This window comes from Nuphar pumila, chromosome 3 (genome assembly GCF_984573655.1).
Source record: "Nuphar pumila chromosome 3, dmNupPumi1.hap1.1, whole genome shotgun sequence".
Classification (NCBI taxonomy): Eukaryota; Viridiplantae; Streptophyta; class Magnoliopsida; order Nymphaeales; family Nymphaeaceae; genus Nuphar; species Nuphar pumila.
This window is the reverse complement of record NC_143251.1, coordinates 96,334,833-96,354,070: the sequence shown is the minus strand read 5'-3', so window position 1 is coordinate 96,354,070 and position 19,238 is coordinate 96,334,833. Positions and strand designations below refer to the sequence as shown.

Genomic DNA, 19,238 nt, shown 5'->3' with positions numbered 1-19,238 from the left:
ATTAAATGTTGCTCATATAAAACGGACACATTGGGTAAGAGAACATAATATGGAATTTTTCATATATGACAAACAATTTTCAAAAAAGCTACATTTCACAAACATTTTAATCTTAACATACCTTTCTTTAAAGACTAAACATTCATATAAAGGTATTCTCATAAACAAGGTTAGGTTTAAAAAGTAGATTCAAAGTTCCAATGGTCATAAATTTTTACCGACCGATTAAATCAAGTTTTGAGCAATCATATATCTAATTTTTCGCAAAACAAGTTATCATTTAAAAATTTTCAAAGAAAAACATACGAAAAAGATTCAAAGGAGTAGTAAGTAACTCAAATTTTTATAAAAGGACTTAATGACAAAGAGCACACATAAAAAAAACAAAGAACATATTAAATTCTTCATACAATACTTCAAAGAAATAGAATGCATACCGAATAACTATAAGAAAAACAATAGAGAGAAATGAATACTTCACCATTTTTCTTTAAAATTCTTGAACACCACGCTTCCCGATGCACCAAAGAGCAACTCGATCTCAACCTTGCTTTGATACCATGTTAGAAAGTGAGTTGGAATACATTGGGTTCAATAATGAACCCATACATATGCACGTGAAGTGCAAATATACCCATTAAAGGGAAACAACACAAGCACATAATGTGCTAACCCATAAAACCCATAAAAAGGGAAAAATATGACATAAAGTCATAAGTTGCATATCATTGAAGAAACAATGGACAAGGGGTAAAAACCCCATTACAAATGGAGCATAAGCTCCCTCAAGTAGTAAGAAATACAAAGGGGGAGACCCCTATTTATAACACAAGAAAGGAGCCACCTAGGGGGCTCCCAAAGGAGTCGTTGGGAGCCCCCAACGATCACATTTGTGACCGTTGGGGGCTCCCCAACGACTCTTTGGGGAGCCACCCAAGGTTGCGCAAACCACGAAAAAGGAAAAAATAAAAAATAAATTTAAAAGGAAAATTACAAACATATTCCCAATAGAATATGCGTAAAATAGTGAAATGTCTAAACTACCCCTATGCCTATAAATAGAAAAATATATATTTTATATATATAATTAGGATAATACATATGCATATATACCATATATGAATATGTATTATGCTTTATATATATAAAATATATATATATATATTACAAATGTTGAATGATACATTTTAACACATTCAACGCGTCATATTACGAGTAGCATATACAAATGTGGTTTTACATGCACAAATAAAGTATTATCTAGGTTTAGGAAGAAATTATGCTTACCGGGATTCTAACATCAAGCTTCTCAAGACCATTCCTTCCTATGATCTTGATTCTCAAGGAGCGAGACCAAATACCAGAGATAGCTCCCCTGGTATCATCACTTTTGAAGTCATTGCACACCTCCGGAATCACCACTTCAACAAAAGTCTCCTGTGATGCTTCGGCTTCTCCTTCCTGAAGATATAGTTCTTTGGATGGTTCTTCGGTATTAGACAAATTGCTGTTTCTTGGTTGAAAACCTACTGTTGCAGTCAGGATTAAGAACTAAACAAGATTATTATTAAAAACTATTTAACATGGCCGCTTCAACACTCCTAAAGAACCCTCGTTGACATGGCCAGGTGTGGGTGCAGCACCCGATACGGCTGGGTGAAGGTCAACAAGTGTTGAGTGTGGAACTATGTACCCAACCATTTTCATCACAATTTGGACTTGGTCAAGTTTGACAAAGTCCAAAATTGTCCAAGTATAAAAAACAAACTTAAAGAAACTTATAAATGTATAATTGTAAATGCATTCTACACACACATATATATAGAGGAATGAAAACCTACCCACTAAAAAACATACCAAACCTACCCAATGGAAAAATTTTGGTGTTTTTTCAAACTTCTGACCGTACAGATGTGTTCGGCATGATTGATTTACTATAAATCGACACTTGGATCATGGATTTTGGATAGAAAAAATGGTATCTAGAGCGTCGAAAATTTATGGAAATTGTACGTCGTTGATTTTTGAAACTTATAAAAAACTATCCATGCATCAGAACCAAATGCTCCAAGAACTGATTCCTATAAAAACAAGCATATGTAGCACATCTGTACGGTCAGAATTTTGAAAAATACACCAAAAATCCAATAAAACATGTGGTGGGTAGGTTTGGCATGTTTTTAGTGGGTAGGTTTTCATTTTCCTATATATATATGCACACCCAAGTTTTTTGAAATTTTAGTGTTACACCATTCGCAGCCACACCTATGTGACAGATTAAGACCAAAATGTCGCAAGAAGCTGCATCCTACCTTTTTGAGAATATTGACTCTCACTAGTGGAATATTTCCTTTCTTCTTCGTAATATGTATTAAATCCTATTGCATCCTTGATTTCTTCAAATGTTGGCAAACTACTAGGGGGTGGAAGGCGACCACTTTTTATTGCCCTAAGAGCATCCTGCAAAAACTACTAATTAGACAAGGGCAGCATCTTGATAATTCATCATACAAATATCCAAATCCCATGCAAAAGTTACTTGCTACACAGAAAGCACAGCAAAACAGATTGGCAGACAAACAATGTATTCAAGTAATCTGCAAATAGAGAACACTTTTTTTTACCAAAAAGAAAAAACTTATTAATTTTCATTGAAGTGAGATGTGATGAGAGATCACCAAAATATATCAAGATAATAAAGGGCAGGAAGATATTCTGGAGTGGCCAATCCAAGGGGATGAGCAAAAGGAATAAGTCTAATTGCATATGCCTATAATGATGAGGGGGCTTGAGCTCTTCCTTTTGAAGATCCTATTGCCTTTCAAGCCATGTATAACAACTAAGCAAAATATCGACCTCAACTAGAATTTCAAAAGAGTTGCACATAACAAGATATGTTGCATGAATGCTAAATGATGAGATATTGGTCACATACGGATGAATTTGAGATCAAGCTGGGCATATTACCACATTGCTTCTTGAGATTGCCACAAACTAGACATTCATCCACTTCATACCAGTTAGATAGAAGGGTTTTCTCTAGTGATACTGCTAATCTTTGGCCTTCAGGTGCTATTGAAGAGTCCTAGCAAAATATGCATACATCTATGTCACTGAAGAGAGTTATGGACTGGAAACAGTAACTCCATACTTAAATCTTTCCTTCCTTTTTGCACAGTTATGTAGTTTTAGGGGACTTTGTACTCTGTTTTAGCTTTAGCTATGTACCTTGAAGATTCCTTCTCTCCATAGTTTTTAATTTCTCACACCAACTTGGGGAATTAGGAGATGATGATAGATTATAACCTTCTATACTTACTCTGTTCTCATGTTTTATAAGTGAAATGCAATTCAACATTTCATGCTAGCAGCATACTCTGAGAAGAACAAGAACAAGAAATAACCAAAGCTATGTCACATGGACGCTCCCACAAGAGACTTCAGATGGATATTTTTGAGGATTCTCCATTAAGCATAGAATATATGGGGGCATGCTTGTTAAAATATGTTGTAATTTCGTATATATATTTTATATATATAAGGTGATACATATACATATATTACATATGTATATGTATCTACCTATATATATATATAAAATATATATATTGCTAAGGGTAGTTTAGGTATTTTACACATATTCATTTTCGTGAATATGGTTTTGTACTTTTACCTTTTTTCTTTTCTTTTTATTTTTCTTTTTTCTTGCATTTAATGCATTGTACTTGCATTGGGAGGGGCCCAACCCACTAGTCATTGGACCCCTCCAACGGTCACATTTGTGACCGTTGGAGGGGCTCCAACGACTATGTGGAGCCCCTCCCAAGGCCTCCTAAAAGCTCTATAAATATGGGCAGCTCCTCTTGTATTTTTTTAAGGGTTTGGGGATTATAGCCCAACCTTTTAGTTGTTTATGAATCTTATGAGTGCATTTGCACATTTGTGATTCCGTGTGTTGTGCTTGTTGTGCACAAGTGTTCCAAGTGTTCTTGTTGTGTGTATGTTCGCACATTTATTCTCAAGGTTATTGCGTTATCAACTAAAGTATCTTGTTGAAGATACTTTTACATGGTATCAAAGCCTCGTTGAAAAAGAAGAATTGTGATTCGCCCTCTCTTGCATTCCTCGAAAAGTGTGCCTTCAAGTTTTTTGAAATCAAAGAGAATCACCTTCTTCGAGCAATATTTTAGGAGCCCCTCTTGTCAAGGAAGACGCGAAAAGTAATTGAGGTACGTATTATTCCTTGGCTTCTTTCCTCTCTAATGGGCGAAAAAGACTCTCATTTCTCTCTTGGGTTTAAGCTTAATGGCTCAAACTATCATGTTTGGGCCGGTAATATGGAAGCCCATATTAAAGGAATGGGACTTTGGGGTTACGTTCATGGATCCATACCGAAACCCAAAATTACCGTTATTGAAGGAGGGGATATTAAGATCCTTGAAGGGGATGAAAGACAAAAGGCCCTTGAAGAGTATTCTAAAAAACATGATGATTGGGAAATGAAGAACTTCAAGATCTTATCTTGGATTTTCTCATCCGTTGAGACCAAGATAAACGCCAACATCATCAAATTTAAAAAGGCTTCCGAAGCTTGGGTATATCTGAGAAAATGTACACCTCAAGAGATCTATCCCACAAGTACTTTCTCCAAAAGAGGGCTTTGACCCTCCAACAAAATGACATGACCATTCGGGAGTACTTTGCTGAATTATCCTCTATTTGGGACGAGCTCGCAATTCTTGAACCTAAATGGAGTGGTGAGGCAATCGAATTAAGGCACAAACAACTTGAGGAAGACCAGTTCTTCAATTTTTTAAATGGCCTTAGACCCGAATTAAGTTCGGTCCTCTCTTCTCTCCGCTTTCACATCCCCCTCACTTGAAGATGTTATCACCAAGCTAAGTGGTGAAGAAACCCGTATGGGGATTGGCAAAAATAATTCTAGCATTCTTGTTACTTCCTCTACTCATGAAGATGGTGAAATTGCTAATGTCGTGTCAAGACCGGGAAATAACATGAAGACCTATAGACCTCCTCATTTCAAGAATCAAGGTCAAGGAGGAAATGATCGGTATGGCAAAAGAGACTATAGCAAAGTAACTTGCTACTATTGTAAAGAACCCGGACATATCAAACCTTTGTGTCCTAAATGGAAGAAATTGATTGCAACGGCTATGGCAGAACGACCTTCTTCATCAAGTGAGTCTCTTTCTCTTCAACAAATTGTAGAAGCACTACAACCTCTTCTCAAGGGAGGTACTTCCGGAGCCGCTATGTCATCCTCTTCCCCCGGTAAGACATCTTGGCTTTTAGATTCCGGGGCATCCTTTCACATGACCCCCAGCTCTTGCTCTCTTTCAAATTTTTCTAAAAATTTTTTTCTATCCTTTGTCTCAACCGCGGACGGAACATCTCTTGAGATTAAAGGAATAGGTAATTTTGAAAAACAAGACTTCTTTGTTCCAAAAATTCGTTTTATCCCAAACCTTAACTTAAATCTTCTTTCCGTCTCCCAACTCTCGGACCATGGTTGCGATATAAAATTCTCTTCTAATAAATGTTGGATACAGGATCGTCAGTCCGGGAGATTGATTGGGGAAGGCTATAGAAGAGGAGACCTCTACTACGTAGATTTTCTTCAAGTTCCCAAGAGTCAATTTTGCAACGTCGTCCAAAACAATGATATTCATGTATGGCATAAGAGATTGGGTCATCCCAATATTGTTAAAATCTCTTATTTGCCTTTTGTTAAACATCTTTGTAAAAGTGACTTTTTGTGTAATGAATGCATTCTTGGGAAAATGAAATGTTTGCCTTTTCCTCAAAGATCCATGTTTACGACAAAACCATTTGAAATTGTCCATTCTGATGTATGGGGACCGGCTCCGGTAATGTCAAAAGGAGGATTTTCATATTATGTGATCTTTGTGGATGACTACACTAGGTTTTATTGGATTTATTTTCTTAAACATAAACATGAAGTTTTCTCAACTTTTAAAAGTTTTCACATGATGATTTCAAATCAATTCAATGGATGTTTAAAAATCTTTAGGTCTGACTCTGGAGGAGAATACCTCTCAAATGAATTTAAAAGTTATCTTGAAAATTTTGGTAATCTTCACCAAAAATCTTGTCCGAAAACCCCTCAACAAAATGGGTTAGCCGAACGAAAGCACAGGCACATCATTGAAACAACTAGGACTTTACTCATTTCTCAAAACATTCCAAAAAATCTCTGGGCTGAGGCAGCCCTTACTTCTGTCTATCTCATAAACAGACTCCCATCGAAGAATTTAAACAAAATTTCTCCCTTTGAAAAACTGTACGATAAGGAACCTGATTATAGCAGGTTAAGGGTCTTTGGGTGTAAATGTTTTGTTCTTACTGATAAGAATGACAAACTTTCTCCTAAAGCCATTCCTTGTGCCTTTCTTGGCTATTCTGAAACCCAAAAGGGGTTTCGTTGTTATGATATCAAAAGTGATAAATTATATGTTTCCAGAAATGTGAGTTTTTTGGAAAATATTAGTGGATTTGAACGTTGTGACCCTCATAATGAAAATATGGATTATTCCTTTTTATTTGATTTACTGAATAAAGACGATGATACTAGTGATAATGAGTCAGATCAAAGCAACCCAAATGAATTTGAAACCGAGGAAAACATCTCCTTGCCTCCTTCGTCACATCAACCTATTGATGAAGAATTACCTAGAGACCCTATCACCTACTCTCATAGAGATCAAAACTTTAGGAGTGCTCTTGACAGATATAATGATGCCAGTCCCAGTGCCTCTCAGAATGAAGTGATCCCTCGTAGAACTGAGAGAAGTAGAAGGCCTCCTTCTTGGTTCATTTCCTATGACTCTTTTTCACCAAGATATAGAGCTTGCCTTAGTGCCATCCACTCCTATATAGAACCTAGAAATTTTGAAGAAGCACGAAAGTGCCCTGAATGGATTAATGCAATGGACAATGAACTTGAGGCTCTGAGAAGAGCCAAAACTTGGGAGTTTCAAAATCTTCCTAAAGGCAAGAAAACAATAGGGTGCAGATGGGTTTTTAAAGTAAAAACTAAAAGTGATGGATCCCTTGAAAGGTATAAAGCTCGCTTGGTTGCAAAAGGATATAGTCAAGAATATGGTATTGACTATGAAGAAACTTTTGCTCTTGTAGCTCGTATGGTCACTGTCTGATGCCTTATAACCGTTGCCTCTATCAACAAATGGAACATCTATCAAATGGATGTTAAAAATGCCTTTTTAAATGGCGATTTAAGCGAAGAAGTTTATATGGATGCTCCTCCTGGAATGGAGACTCCTAAGGAAAAGGTGTTTCGTCTTCAAAAAGCACTCTATGGCCTAAAACAAGCCCCCAAGACTTGGTATGATAGATTTAACTCTGTAATGATTGAGAATGGTTTTTCCTATTGTTTTACTGACACTGCTCTATTTGTTAGAAAATCCAATGCAGAGATTGTTATTTTACTTCTGTATGTTGATGACATGCTCATCACTGGGAGTGACTCTAACGGGGTTAAGAGTATAAAATCTATCTTAAAAGATAGATTTGAAATGTCTGACTTGGGTTTTCTAACTTATGTTTTGAGAATTGAAGTAGCATACTCTCTTAGAGGATATTTTTTATCTCAAACTAAGCTTGCTTCTGAGATCATTGACAGGTCAGGTATTACAGATGAGAAGCTTTGTGAAACTCCTGCGGTAGTAGGAGCAAAGATGAAAATTGATGATGGGGTTCCCCTTTTGGATCCTACACCCTACAGACAGCTTGTAGGATCATTGATGTATCTGAGTATTACCATACCAGATATATCCTATGCAGTCCATACTGCAAGTCAGTTTCAGCATGCGCCTACATCCGTTCACATGAGTGTCATCTTACGAGTCGTAAGATACATAAAGGGTACTCTAAATAAGGGAGTTTTTTTGTCCTCTTCTTCTGACATAAAATTGATTGCTTATACTGACTCAGATTGGGGAGGTGACTCAAATAACCGTCACACCACCACTAGTTTTTGTGTATTCTTAGGAGACTCACTAATATCGTGGAAATGCAAGAAGCAACAAAAGGTGTCACTCTCCTCCACAGAAGCTGAATATCGTGCCATGGCAACTACTACCATGGAGATTGTTTGGATTCATCAATTGCTAGAAGACATGGGGATTACAATAAAAGGGCCCACTAAGCTTTGTCGTGACAGCAAGAGTGCAATCTACATTGCGAAAAATCACACCTTTCATGAGCGGACTAAACACATCGAAATGGACTGTCACTATGTTTGTGAAGCATATCTCAAAGGAGTCATTGATCTTCCTTATGTCACGTCTGAATATCAGTTGGCAGACTTCTTTACTAAAGCCTTGTGCGCTCTACGATTCAACTTCCTTCTTGGCAAACTATCGGTCATCTTGCCCTAAGTTTGAGGGGGGGTGTTAAAATATGTTGTAATTTCGTATATATATTTTATATATATAAGGTGATACATATACATATATTACATATGTATATGTATCTACCTATATATATAAAATATATATATTGCTAAGGGTAGTTTAGGTAAGGGTAGTTTAGGTATTTTACACATATTCATTTTCGTGAATATGGTTTTGTACTTTTACCTTTTTTCTTTTTCTTTTTATTTTTCCTTTTTCTTGCATTTAATGCATTGTACTTGCATTGGGAGGGGCCCAACCCACTAGTCGTTGGACCCCTCCAACGGTCACATTTGTGACTGTTGGAGGGGCTCCAACGACTATGTGGAGCCCCTCCCAAGGACTCCTAAAAGCCCTATAAATATGGGCAGCTCCTCTTGTATTTTTTTAAGGGTTTTGGGATTATAGCCCAACCTTTTAGTTGTTTATGAATCTTATGAGTGCATTTGCACATTTGTGATTCCGTGTGTTGTGCTTGTTGTGCACAAGTGTTCCAAGTGTTATTGTTGTGTGTATGTTCGCACATTTATTCTCAAGGTTATTGCGTTATCAACTAAAGTATCTTGTTGAAGATACTTTTACAATGCTATGGGATAAAGATGGAAAACCTGTGTGACATGGGACTGAAGTTTCATACTCAGCTTAATTTGTCGCCATAAATATCGATATTAAGGCATATGATTCCATTAACTAGGGATTCCTTGTTAGAATAGAAAATTGAACTTTGATGTCAAGTGGTTCTACCCCCATCTTGGTCAGCCAGGTTGTTCGAATTTCAAAAATTCCCCATTATAGAAAGCAGCTGGACAGCTTATTTGTCTTTCTTTTAGGAAAGCATCATGAAAGAGAATTGTCCTTGAGGTGCTCCACCAAGCGATCACTTTATGTCTTGTATTTCTGTATCTATGTGACAATGTGACTTATACAACATATTGTGCTTCCACTACGTATGGATCTAGAATGGTATTTCTCCACTCTATGGTAACTTATAATCATTTAGTACCAATAGGTCATTCAGTGAGAATGTTTCAGCCCTTTAAAGGCATATGACAGAAGGACCTGTTAGCTGGAGCTGCTATGATGGTCACTGATACTCTTGGTTGGTGAAACACAAATATGGAAACAAGTTCATTCATTGAAAATTTATGAAGAATCAATCTGTAACATTATTTTATAAACAACCATTTTAGTTTTCACTTTTTATCTATTAAGAAGAGAACCTCAGAAAACAAGAGTAACACAAAGACTTGTTCAACTCACACCTGCATTGCTCGAATTGATACCCCAATCAAGGAAAGAGGATAGCTAACAAGTTTGAATCCAATCTCATCAAGTTCAGATGGGGTCAATATTGGTGTTTTGCCTCCACCTTCAAGCATATTTGCCTACACGGTAGTCAAATTATCAGTGCATGGAAAAAAGAACCTAAGCATCAATACTTCTTTTGAGACTGAAATATGTAAATGTATTGATCACTTCCACTTAATATCTCCAAGTACTTAAGATGGCATAAATGATTGAGGACTAATATAGTTACATGATTCAAAACAATAGATTCTCTTTGCTAAATAAATTTTAAAGGAAAAATAATGATCAGGGTTGTTTATAACTAAATATAAATGATATTATAAACTACATACAAAGATAAAGTGATCATGCTTGTGTTGTGGTGCTAGTTGAATCATCATAAACATGAGTGCATGTGCAAGAATAGATACATGTGCTCCCCATAATCTTTCCGAATAAGAGTTTCTATAGTTGTTTAAAAAATATTTCTTCCACTTCTTAAAGAAAATGCTTACTCCATTAAAATCTAAGTTATTAGAAAATGAAACTGACCTTGTCACTACATCATTGTGGATAGATGGTTAGCAATGCATGAATATGCATTGCTGAAGATCTGGAACAGTTAAATGACCATGTAAAGTTTCAGGGTGCGACACATTCAGTAACCAGCTGCCATCCATGGTACCAAAGCATTGTTTTGTCAAGTATGATTTTCCAAATACCAGAACATGACATTGTTTGCTCCAGTCCAATTTTCCAACCACTGTCTTCTCAGCTTAAATTCTAATACCCAGAATTGCTAGTGAACTAATTTTGAGGAAATATAAACTAATTTTCTCCATTAACTTTTTCTCATTGCAGATTCCAGCACTTTGCTCTGGAATATTTTATATTATAATAAAATATATAATATTTTGCACATATATATCTATATATATTATATTATATGTATATATGTATGTTCATATACGTATATACATGTATATATAATATATATTTTATTCTTTATTGTAAAATACATTTTTTTTGTTTTATTTTATTTATTCTTGTCAACATTGTGTTGACTTTAACTAGCAGTTAGGATCTAGTCCAATGGCTAGAAGGGGTGTCTCTCTCTTTAGTCTCTTACTCACCTCTCTCTCTCTCTTGTATATAAATAGGGGTGAACCCCTTTGATAAAGTATGCTTTTTGCATACTTGTGATTAATAATAAAATATTATTTTATATTATGAGCCTTATTGTGTGTGACAGTTTGTGGGTTTTGTGAGTGTGCCCTTATAGACCACTTTTTGTGCTTGTCCACTTTAATATTGGTGGGCATTTTGGTCATTTACAGGTCCAACTCATCTGGACCATTTACATCCTAACCAGTAGTGCAGATCAATAGAGACATCTGCATATACCCCATGCTATAAGAGAGATGTCATTGCCTAAACATTTTGCTAACCTGAATTAACAATGTATTGTATTATTCAAGATAAAGACTGAGCCAAGAAGTAGCGAACTAATAAAGGTAGAACACCTACCATTTTTGGAAGTAGAGGATAGACATCACAGAAAGCTTTCATTTCTTCTTTGGAAGCAAGTGCATCAATAAAGAGAACATCTGCACCAGCATCAGCAAAGTTTTTTGCCCTCCAGAGAGACTCTTCTAAGGAGATTGCTTGGCGAGAATCAGTCCTTGCCACTATAACTATATCCAAGCCACTCTCATTGCGAGCATCAACAGCTGCTTTTATGCGCATAACTGCCTCCTCTCTTGAAACCACTTTTCTCCCATGTGTATGACCACATGCTTTGGGAGAGAGCTTACAAGAAATAAAAAAACAGACCATAGAGTCATAGAACTAAAAAGCTGGGAAATATTAATATTTTTGTAAAAAAATCCACCTAACAAAAAAAGCAGAAAATATTCCACAAGCTAGGTACATAATCAAAGATCTGTTTGTTTTATTAGATGGACAATGATACCTGAGTAGAGAAATAGCATTCTAAAAGGAAATAGATGCATTCCCAGTCAAACATACTAACAAATGTTAAAAGATGATGCAGAACTGCAAGTTCTTTGCATACCATGAAAGATGACTATCTTTTTTCCATCTGAACAGAAATAACGGTGCACATTCATAGCATTGTTACATAGCTCTCGGAAGAGGAATACATAGTAAGATGTACACAAGCAGTTGTATTCTCCCACTTGCAAGTTTTGACAACATCTACATGGTGAAGTTTCTCTATATGAAATGGAATAAGCGAAAAAAAAAGTAACAAATTTTGTCATGGAATCACCTATAGATGAACCAAATGAATTGTATTTTCTATAATTTTTGTTACTTTCCAATGGCTTGTCTTCTGAATGGAACAACTTTGGGTTTGAGCAAAGGATGTCAAACACATATCTGTTACAAAGCCTTTGGTCTGAATGGTATGTAGGCCTAAGTACCACACAGCAGCAGCATTTTCAAAATACACAACATAGCTGCTCCAGATTTTGGCCTGTAAGTTCAAGGAACCAAAAGATTGGACCAAGGCAGTATCTATGATGACACTTTTTTAGTCACAAAAGAAATTTTGCCAACCACATTTTATAGCAAGGAAATCAACCTTTTGTTTGCCTAAAGGCAAACAATAACAACCTTTCTTGTTAATTGCAATAGAAGAGCAGGATCTGAAATAAAGATCTTCAGTTCAACATAACAGAAGCAAATACCAGTCCAAACGTGGAAGAGCAACCAAAGTATGCTGCTGCACAGAAAGGCATAAAATTACATCAAACAGAAAAACACAAACAAATTAAACAACAAAGAGAACCTGATCTTCAAGAATAATTCCTGCAAACCCAGCTTTAATGAATTCTTTGACTGTTCTCTTGACACTCATATGATTTCCATATCCATTATCCCCATCTCCTATGACAGGGATTGATATGGCACTTGTAATTTGACGTCCTTGATCGATCATTTCTCCATACGAGATAAGGCCAACGTCTGGCAATGCCAATCTAGCAGCTGAAACAGAAAATCCTGTAGGGGGGAAATACAATTTCCGTTGAAGAGTTTAGCATACCAATATCATTATAGACAGACCACATAAATTATGAAAGACTTGCAGCAAGAGACATCACTTAAGTTAAGAATATATCATCTCAGGAAAAGCATAAAGCACAACAACCTCTGTTTCCAGAGAACAGAAAATCCACAAGCAACAAAGTAATTCATTTTTCCCTAGCAAGCTAGCGGCTAGCAATGCCACCACCTCCATCAGTTATATACTACCTCATGATTCACCAATACACCAAGGCCAGTTGAATGGCATATTATTTTGGTACATAAATAATTTAAAACTCTATTAGAAGGTCAACTGCAACTACAATATCAAATCTATTCCATATGGTCCAAGCATTCAGTTATATAACTCCAAATTTAAGCTTGAGGAACAATTACAAAAGGAGCAAATTATCACCCACCCAGCTCCAAAGGTGCTTAGGTATGTGACGTATGTCCACACTTGTTTAGTACCGTTATTCAATGATAAGCTTGCAGGCGTAATTTCGTAGTCTTCATATTTTTTAGCCATTGAACTTTCTGAATTGCAGAAAAATAAATAGCAACATTCATGCGAAGGGGTTAAATTACAATCTATCACCCATTCAATTAAAATTATTACAATGAAGGTGATCGATAAAGAGTACAATCAATGAATCAATCACACATTCGACAACAAAATAAGCCAGAGGAATCGACTTAATCAAAATACCAAATTACAAGAGTAGAGAAAGTTCACATAAACACTCCCATATTGCAATTTAGGAAGAGAATAAACAAAAACTAAAAAGGGGGACGTGAAATTCAATACGGGCAATCCTCAATTCAATAGAGAAACCACTCCGGAGAATTTTCAAATCCAAAAAATGAATCAAAACCACAATAAATAACACTAAAAAAGAACAGAAAAGAATCAAAACCATACCACTCATGAAACAGAAGTCGAACCCCGCCACCTCCACGAGCTTCGCGCTGAGGGCGTCGAAGCAAGCGGGTCCCTGATGAACACCGGGAGAACTGAGAAGCCTCCGAAGAACTTCGACCGGAGAGGCCTTCGCATTGGTTGTCGAGGCTTCGGTTCCCTTCTTCACGGCGATGATCCAGCACTTACCCGCTGGACCACTGACCGGAAATGGCCGGAAAGAAGCTATCGGCTCGACGGGAGGCGTGAAATGCAGCCGCTGAGGGCAGAACCGGGCAAGCAAAGAGTGCCCATTTCTCAGAATCGAAGTTGGTGGTGGTGGGGAAGGCCGAAGCGGGTGAACAGGAAGCTTCAAGGAAGAATTGGGGAAGTGAGAGATGATTGTAGGATCATGGGTGGTGTGGGGAAATACAGACATCTCTCTCTCTCTCTCTCTCTCTCTCTCTCTCTCTCTCTCTCTCCAGTGTGGCAGCTTAGGCAGAACAAGGGCAGAGGGGAGAAGGAATGTGTTTAAGTTACTGTGCATGATCCACTGCAGTGTGTGTCCCTGTGACAACATTGAGACTATGACACGCCGACAGGGATATTATTTTAATATTATTCAAACATTTCTAAATACTTATTAACAAATAATTCAATAAAAATTTGTTTTTAAACGTTAAATATCAAAAAATAGTTTTATTGATTACAAAATAAAAAAATCGTGTCCTCGTGTCCAATTCAATGATGTCAGTATCGGCCGATTGTATCGTATAGTCAGAAAATTGATAAAAATGATTTGATTTGGATTTTTTTTTAAAAATTATAAAAATACTATAAAATATTTTTTATAGCTTTTATAGATTTTAATATTTTTTAAATATTTTTTTACACATGACAACCAGGGGAAGGCCTGGTTTACCCGGATGACCCGAACCAAGCCATATAGTGTCCGGGTAGGATGATAAATAATAAAACCCTGAGTGAAGGTCCGATTAATACATGAACCCGGGTATAGTTTGTAAAATTTTATACCAGACCTGGACCTGACCCTAGTTCCGATTAAGACCAGCAATTTTCAATATAAAAATGATAAAAAATACGGATTTGCCGAGTATGATTAGGGTCTGGTTCATGTAGTTCTTATCAGCGGGTATAGTTTTTCTTATGGTGGACTTGATTAGACTCAAGTCTGGACCCGATACCATATCAGAAAGCTGGGTTCAAGTCTGAAACCACCTGGGTCCGAACCAAACCCGACCCATTGACACTCCTAATGGCAACTACTGGTTACAAGTTAGCTGATTCAGATCAACTCAGGCCCGAATCAGAATTGAGCGATTTACTTGAATAATTGGCCTACTGATTCCATGGGCCATAAGATTTGACAACATTGTTCTAGTTTTGCAAAGAAATTCTAAACTAGCATTAAACTTGTATTCTTATCGTAAAAATATTAAACAAGAAATCATAGGTTCAAGCTTTATTCACTCATTCCCACTACGTAAATGTGTTCAACATGGTCCCTTTGTTAAAGATCAAATCTTGGATTGTGTTATTTCAATATAAATATAAATATATATATATATATATATATATATTAAGTTTTGAAATTTTAATGTGTTGCAAGCCATTTGATATTTAAAACCTTTAAAATTCTTGCTTACATGTCACAATTAAATAATTGAAAACTCATATTTTTTACTTAACAAACTTTGATTGCATCCATAATGTCTAATCTATCAAAAAAAAATTAAAGATGTAAAAAAGGTGATTTACATTCGATAATTCTTTGCCTTCAATAGCACCAAATATTAACCCCCTATGTTTGTGACATAGCCAATAAGGAATACTTGAAGCGGGGCACTTCCAGACAAACGTGGATCCCGATATGAGCCAACTTCATTGGATCCATATTAAATATGGAGCTGGATCCAATAAGATTTCGTATAGAAGGGTTCGACTATGGAAGAGCCAAAAAGGCAGTGGTTGGAGCTAGCGTGAGAAACTGGATTCCAGTCCCATAAATTCATGTTTGAATCCTTAGGCATCTTGGAGGTGCTCGTTCAAATGAATTGTGTATGGTTGGATCTCTGATGCAAATATGAACTCTAAAAATTCAATTCATGCAAACTGATCAAGCTTAATCGGAGGTCCCATCTGAATATGGATTATAAGAATTCAATGACGGCAGATGGGCCGGGTTTGGTTGGACTTCCACTCAGTATATGAATTCCAATAATGCAATCTAAATGCGCATTCAGATCGAATTCAAACTAAATATTTACATGTAAAAGTTTGTTTTGATCTTCTTTTACAAGATCCAGTATTACCATGTAAATTTCGAGAGGGTGTTGTGTGTTCCCCCCGGAACATAAATTCATGTGTTTTGATGTGTAAGAAAGAATATCTTGGGACTCGCGATAATTCATATGCCAATGTTGCCCACTATGACTTTATAATAAAATAACATATAAAAAAGGTAGATATGCTTTTGACGGAAATGTCCTTCCATAAGATAGATATGCGTTGGACGAAAATGTCTTCCTGCTCCCTATATATATATATATTTGCACGTTTCGCCTTTGTTTTTAGCTTGTGTTACAACACTTGGTCGCCTTATCATTCCTGCATTGTGTTAGATAGAAAACATTCTCGGGTTTGTTCCTACATCGTCGAGATAACTATAAATCGAACGATTGGTTTGATCATTGGTGGGCGTCATAGAGGGATTTGTCGACCATCTCTTTTTACCGTCATCTCTTCTTCTTCGTTTTTGTTAGGCAGTACAGAAAAAAGTAATGACGCACAAACATCCCAACAAGTGCCATTAAAGCGTGGTGAGTACATTTCCATGTCATCATGTTATTGTTGAAGAATGCATATTATCGCGAATGTCATTAAGACGTTTTGTTATTGCAGGTAGATTTTATCGTTTCGACGGTTGGAAATTTGAAGATAGTTGTAAGACGTTGGGACCTGTTGACAAGAATGCTTGGTTACAGATGCGAGCAAGAACCTCTACTCCATCCGGTATCGTTCATTCACTTAGTATATGCAATATAACGCAAATCGCGGTTGTAGTAACACGTATATCGATTTTTGAGATATTGTTTTGTTTGTTAATATCAATTTGTAATATATTATGTTGAATTGCCGTATATCAATTTGTAAGGTATTATGTATTTTTTAGTGTCGATTTGTGAGATATTGTTTTGTTTGTTAATATCGATTTGTAATCTCGATTTGTAATATATTATGTTGAATTTTCGTATATTGATTTGTAAGATGTTATGTGTTTTCCAGTATTGATTTATGAGATATTGTTTTGTTTGTTAATATCGATTTGTAATGTATTATGTTGAATTACCGTATATCAATTTGTAAGATGTTATGTGTTTTCTAGTGTCGATTTGTGAGATATGGTAAACGGTTGTTAATATCGATTTGTAATATATTATGCTGAATTATCGTATATCGATTTGTAGACTATTATGCTGAATTGCCGTATACCGATTTGTAATAGATTATGTTGAATTGTCGTATATCGATTTGTAAGATATTATGTGTTTTCTAGTGTCGATTTGTGAGATATGATTTTGTTTGTTATTATCTAATTGTAAGTCATGATGTTGTTGCTTTGATACAGTGATTCATTCAATCGTTTCTTTGACTTGCTTAACTAATCGGTATTTGTTATTATATGCATCTTGAATAAATCGTAGTAAACGTATGCGTTGGCTAACGCAAATTGATATTTTGCTCATAAAGTGTTGAACATATCAACTAGTTGCAGTGAAGATGATATGTCTTAATCACTGAAAAGTCATGGAGCAACGGACATCTGTACTATCAACGCACCTGAAGAAGTAAATATGTGCACTAATGATGCACATGATAAGAAGGGTCTAGGCATTGGATTCACTCTATACTTGAATATTCCAGCGGACGAAATGCAATTCGATAATGATATTCCAGCAAATGAAATGCAATTCGATAATGAGGTAGACAATCATGACAGTGCACCTGACAAAGGTGCAAGCACCTCAAGTCTACATGATAGAACACTTGACTATGTTCCTGTAGAGAGAATGTAGTTTAATAATGAGGAGGCTGCATACAAATTTTACAATGATTATGCCTTAAAACTTGACTTCAGTGTTAGAAGGTATTCTTGGGTAAAAAATGCACAGGGTGTCGTGGTGAGAAAGGCATATGTTTGTTATAAGCAAGGTTGGAAGAAGTCAAGTGAAAATCCAACAAGGAGCATGCCAGATTCAAGATGTGGTTGTCCAGCAAGAATGGTGTTAAAAAGAGTTCTGAATGAGAAATATATAGTTTGTACTTTAATCAATGATCATAACCATGAATTAGCCCCTTCATTTATGACTCCTATGTTAAGGTCGCATCGTAAAGTAACTGAAGTGCATGCTGAAATTATTGAAATAGCTGATAGCGTTGGTATTACACCAAGAAAGACATACAATTTATGCACGCACATAGATGGTGGTCACGAGAATGTATCATTCACACCTATAGATCTAAGAAACCATTTGAGAAGGAATAGGTCAGACAACATAAAAAATGAAGGAATATGTTTTTTGGTTGATTACCTACAGAAGAATTCAAGCAATGACCTTGGTTTCTTTAGTGCAATGCAACTGGATGAAGATGAACAGGTTGTGAATATGTTTTGGGCAGATTCAAAGTCAAGAGTAGATTATGAATGCTTCAATGATGTGTTTATTTTTTATACGACAGTGAAGATTAATACGGAATAGTGGTCATTTACGCAGTTTGTCAGAGTGAATCATCACTCACGGAGTTGCATATTAGGCAACGTTTTTTTTTATGACCAGACCAAGAAAACCTTTGAGTGGTTGTTCAGAGTATTTACATAGGCAATGATTGGGAAGCACCCTGAAGTTGTACTTATAGATGGTGATCATGCAATTGCGTCTGCAGTGTCTCATGTATGGCCATATACACATCACCGCCTATGTTTGTGGCATATATTTCAAAATGCAGTAAAGAACATAGGACACATTTTTAATCAAAAGATAGGGTTTGATAAAAAGTTTAGAAAGTATGTACTTGAAAGCATGGACGAGGTCACTTTTCTGTCTGATTGGGAGCAAATGATTCAAATGTACGACCTTAAAGTTTGTACGTGGTTACAAACTTTATATGCAGACAAAGAGAAGTGGGCATTGGCATATGGAAGACAATACTTCTGTGCAGGTATGATAAGTACACAAAGAGCTGAATTTATGCATGCCATACTGAAAAAAACCCTATATTCATGTTTAACAATGTTTCACTTCATGGAACAGTATGAATTATTTGTAGACGGTCTTAGACAGAATGAGTTTGAACAAGATGTGAAATGCTTCAACACCCGCCCTGTAACTTTGGGCATAAAAATATTGACGTGATCTGTAGATCTGTATATACTAACTGCATTTGAATGAACTAAGAATGAGGTTATACAGGTCATGAATTACAACATAGAAAAATGTAAGCAATATGAGAATATGTACAAATATCATATT

At 36.1% G+C, this 19,238-nt stretch overlaps 1 protein-coding gene across 3 annotated transcripts in view; it reads right to left on the bottom strand.

The window, feature by feature from the left end:
• The window catches only part of LOC149843158 (Phosphoenolpyruvate carboxylase family protein), a 63,035-nt gene extending 48,850 nt beyond the window's left edge, over positions 1–14,185 (bottom strand). The window contains exons 1-6 of one of the 3 annotated variants that reach the window (XM_089999627.1): positions 13,711–14,185; positions 12,553–12,764; positions 11,268–11,549; positions 9,716–9,838; positions 2,313–2,460; positions 1,288–1,529 (exon numbers count right to left, since the gene is read on the bottom strand). In XM_089999627.1, the coding sequence (XP_089855753.1) occupies positions 1,288–1,529; positions 2,313–2,460; positions 9,716–9,838; positions 11,268–11,549; positions 12,553–12,764; positions 13,711–14,125 (1,422 nt within the window). In that variant the 5' untranslated portion in view covers positions 14,126–14,185. The remainder of the gene's footprint in view (positions 1–1,287; positions 1,530–2,312; positions 2,461–9,715; positions 9,839–11,267; positions 11,550–12,552; positions 12,765–13,710) is intronic. The other 2 variants (XM_089999629.1, XM_089999630.1) reach the window with 2 other exon arrangements.
• Positions 14,186–19,238: the final 5,053 nt, after the last annotated feature.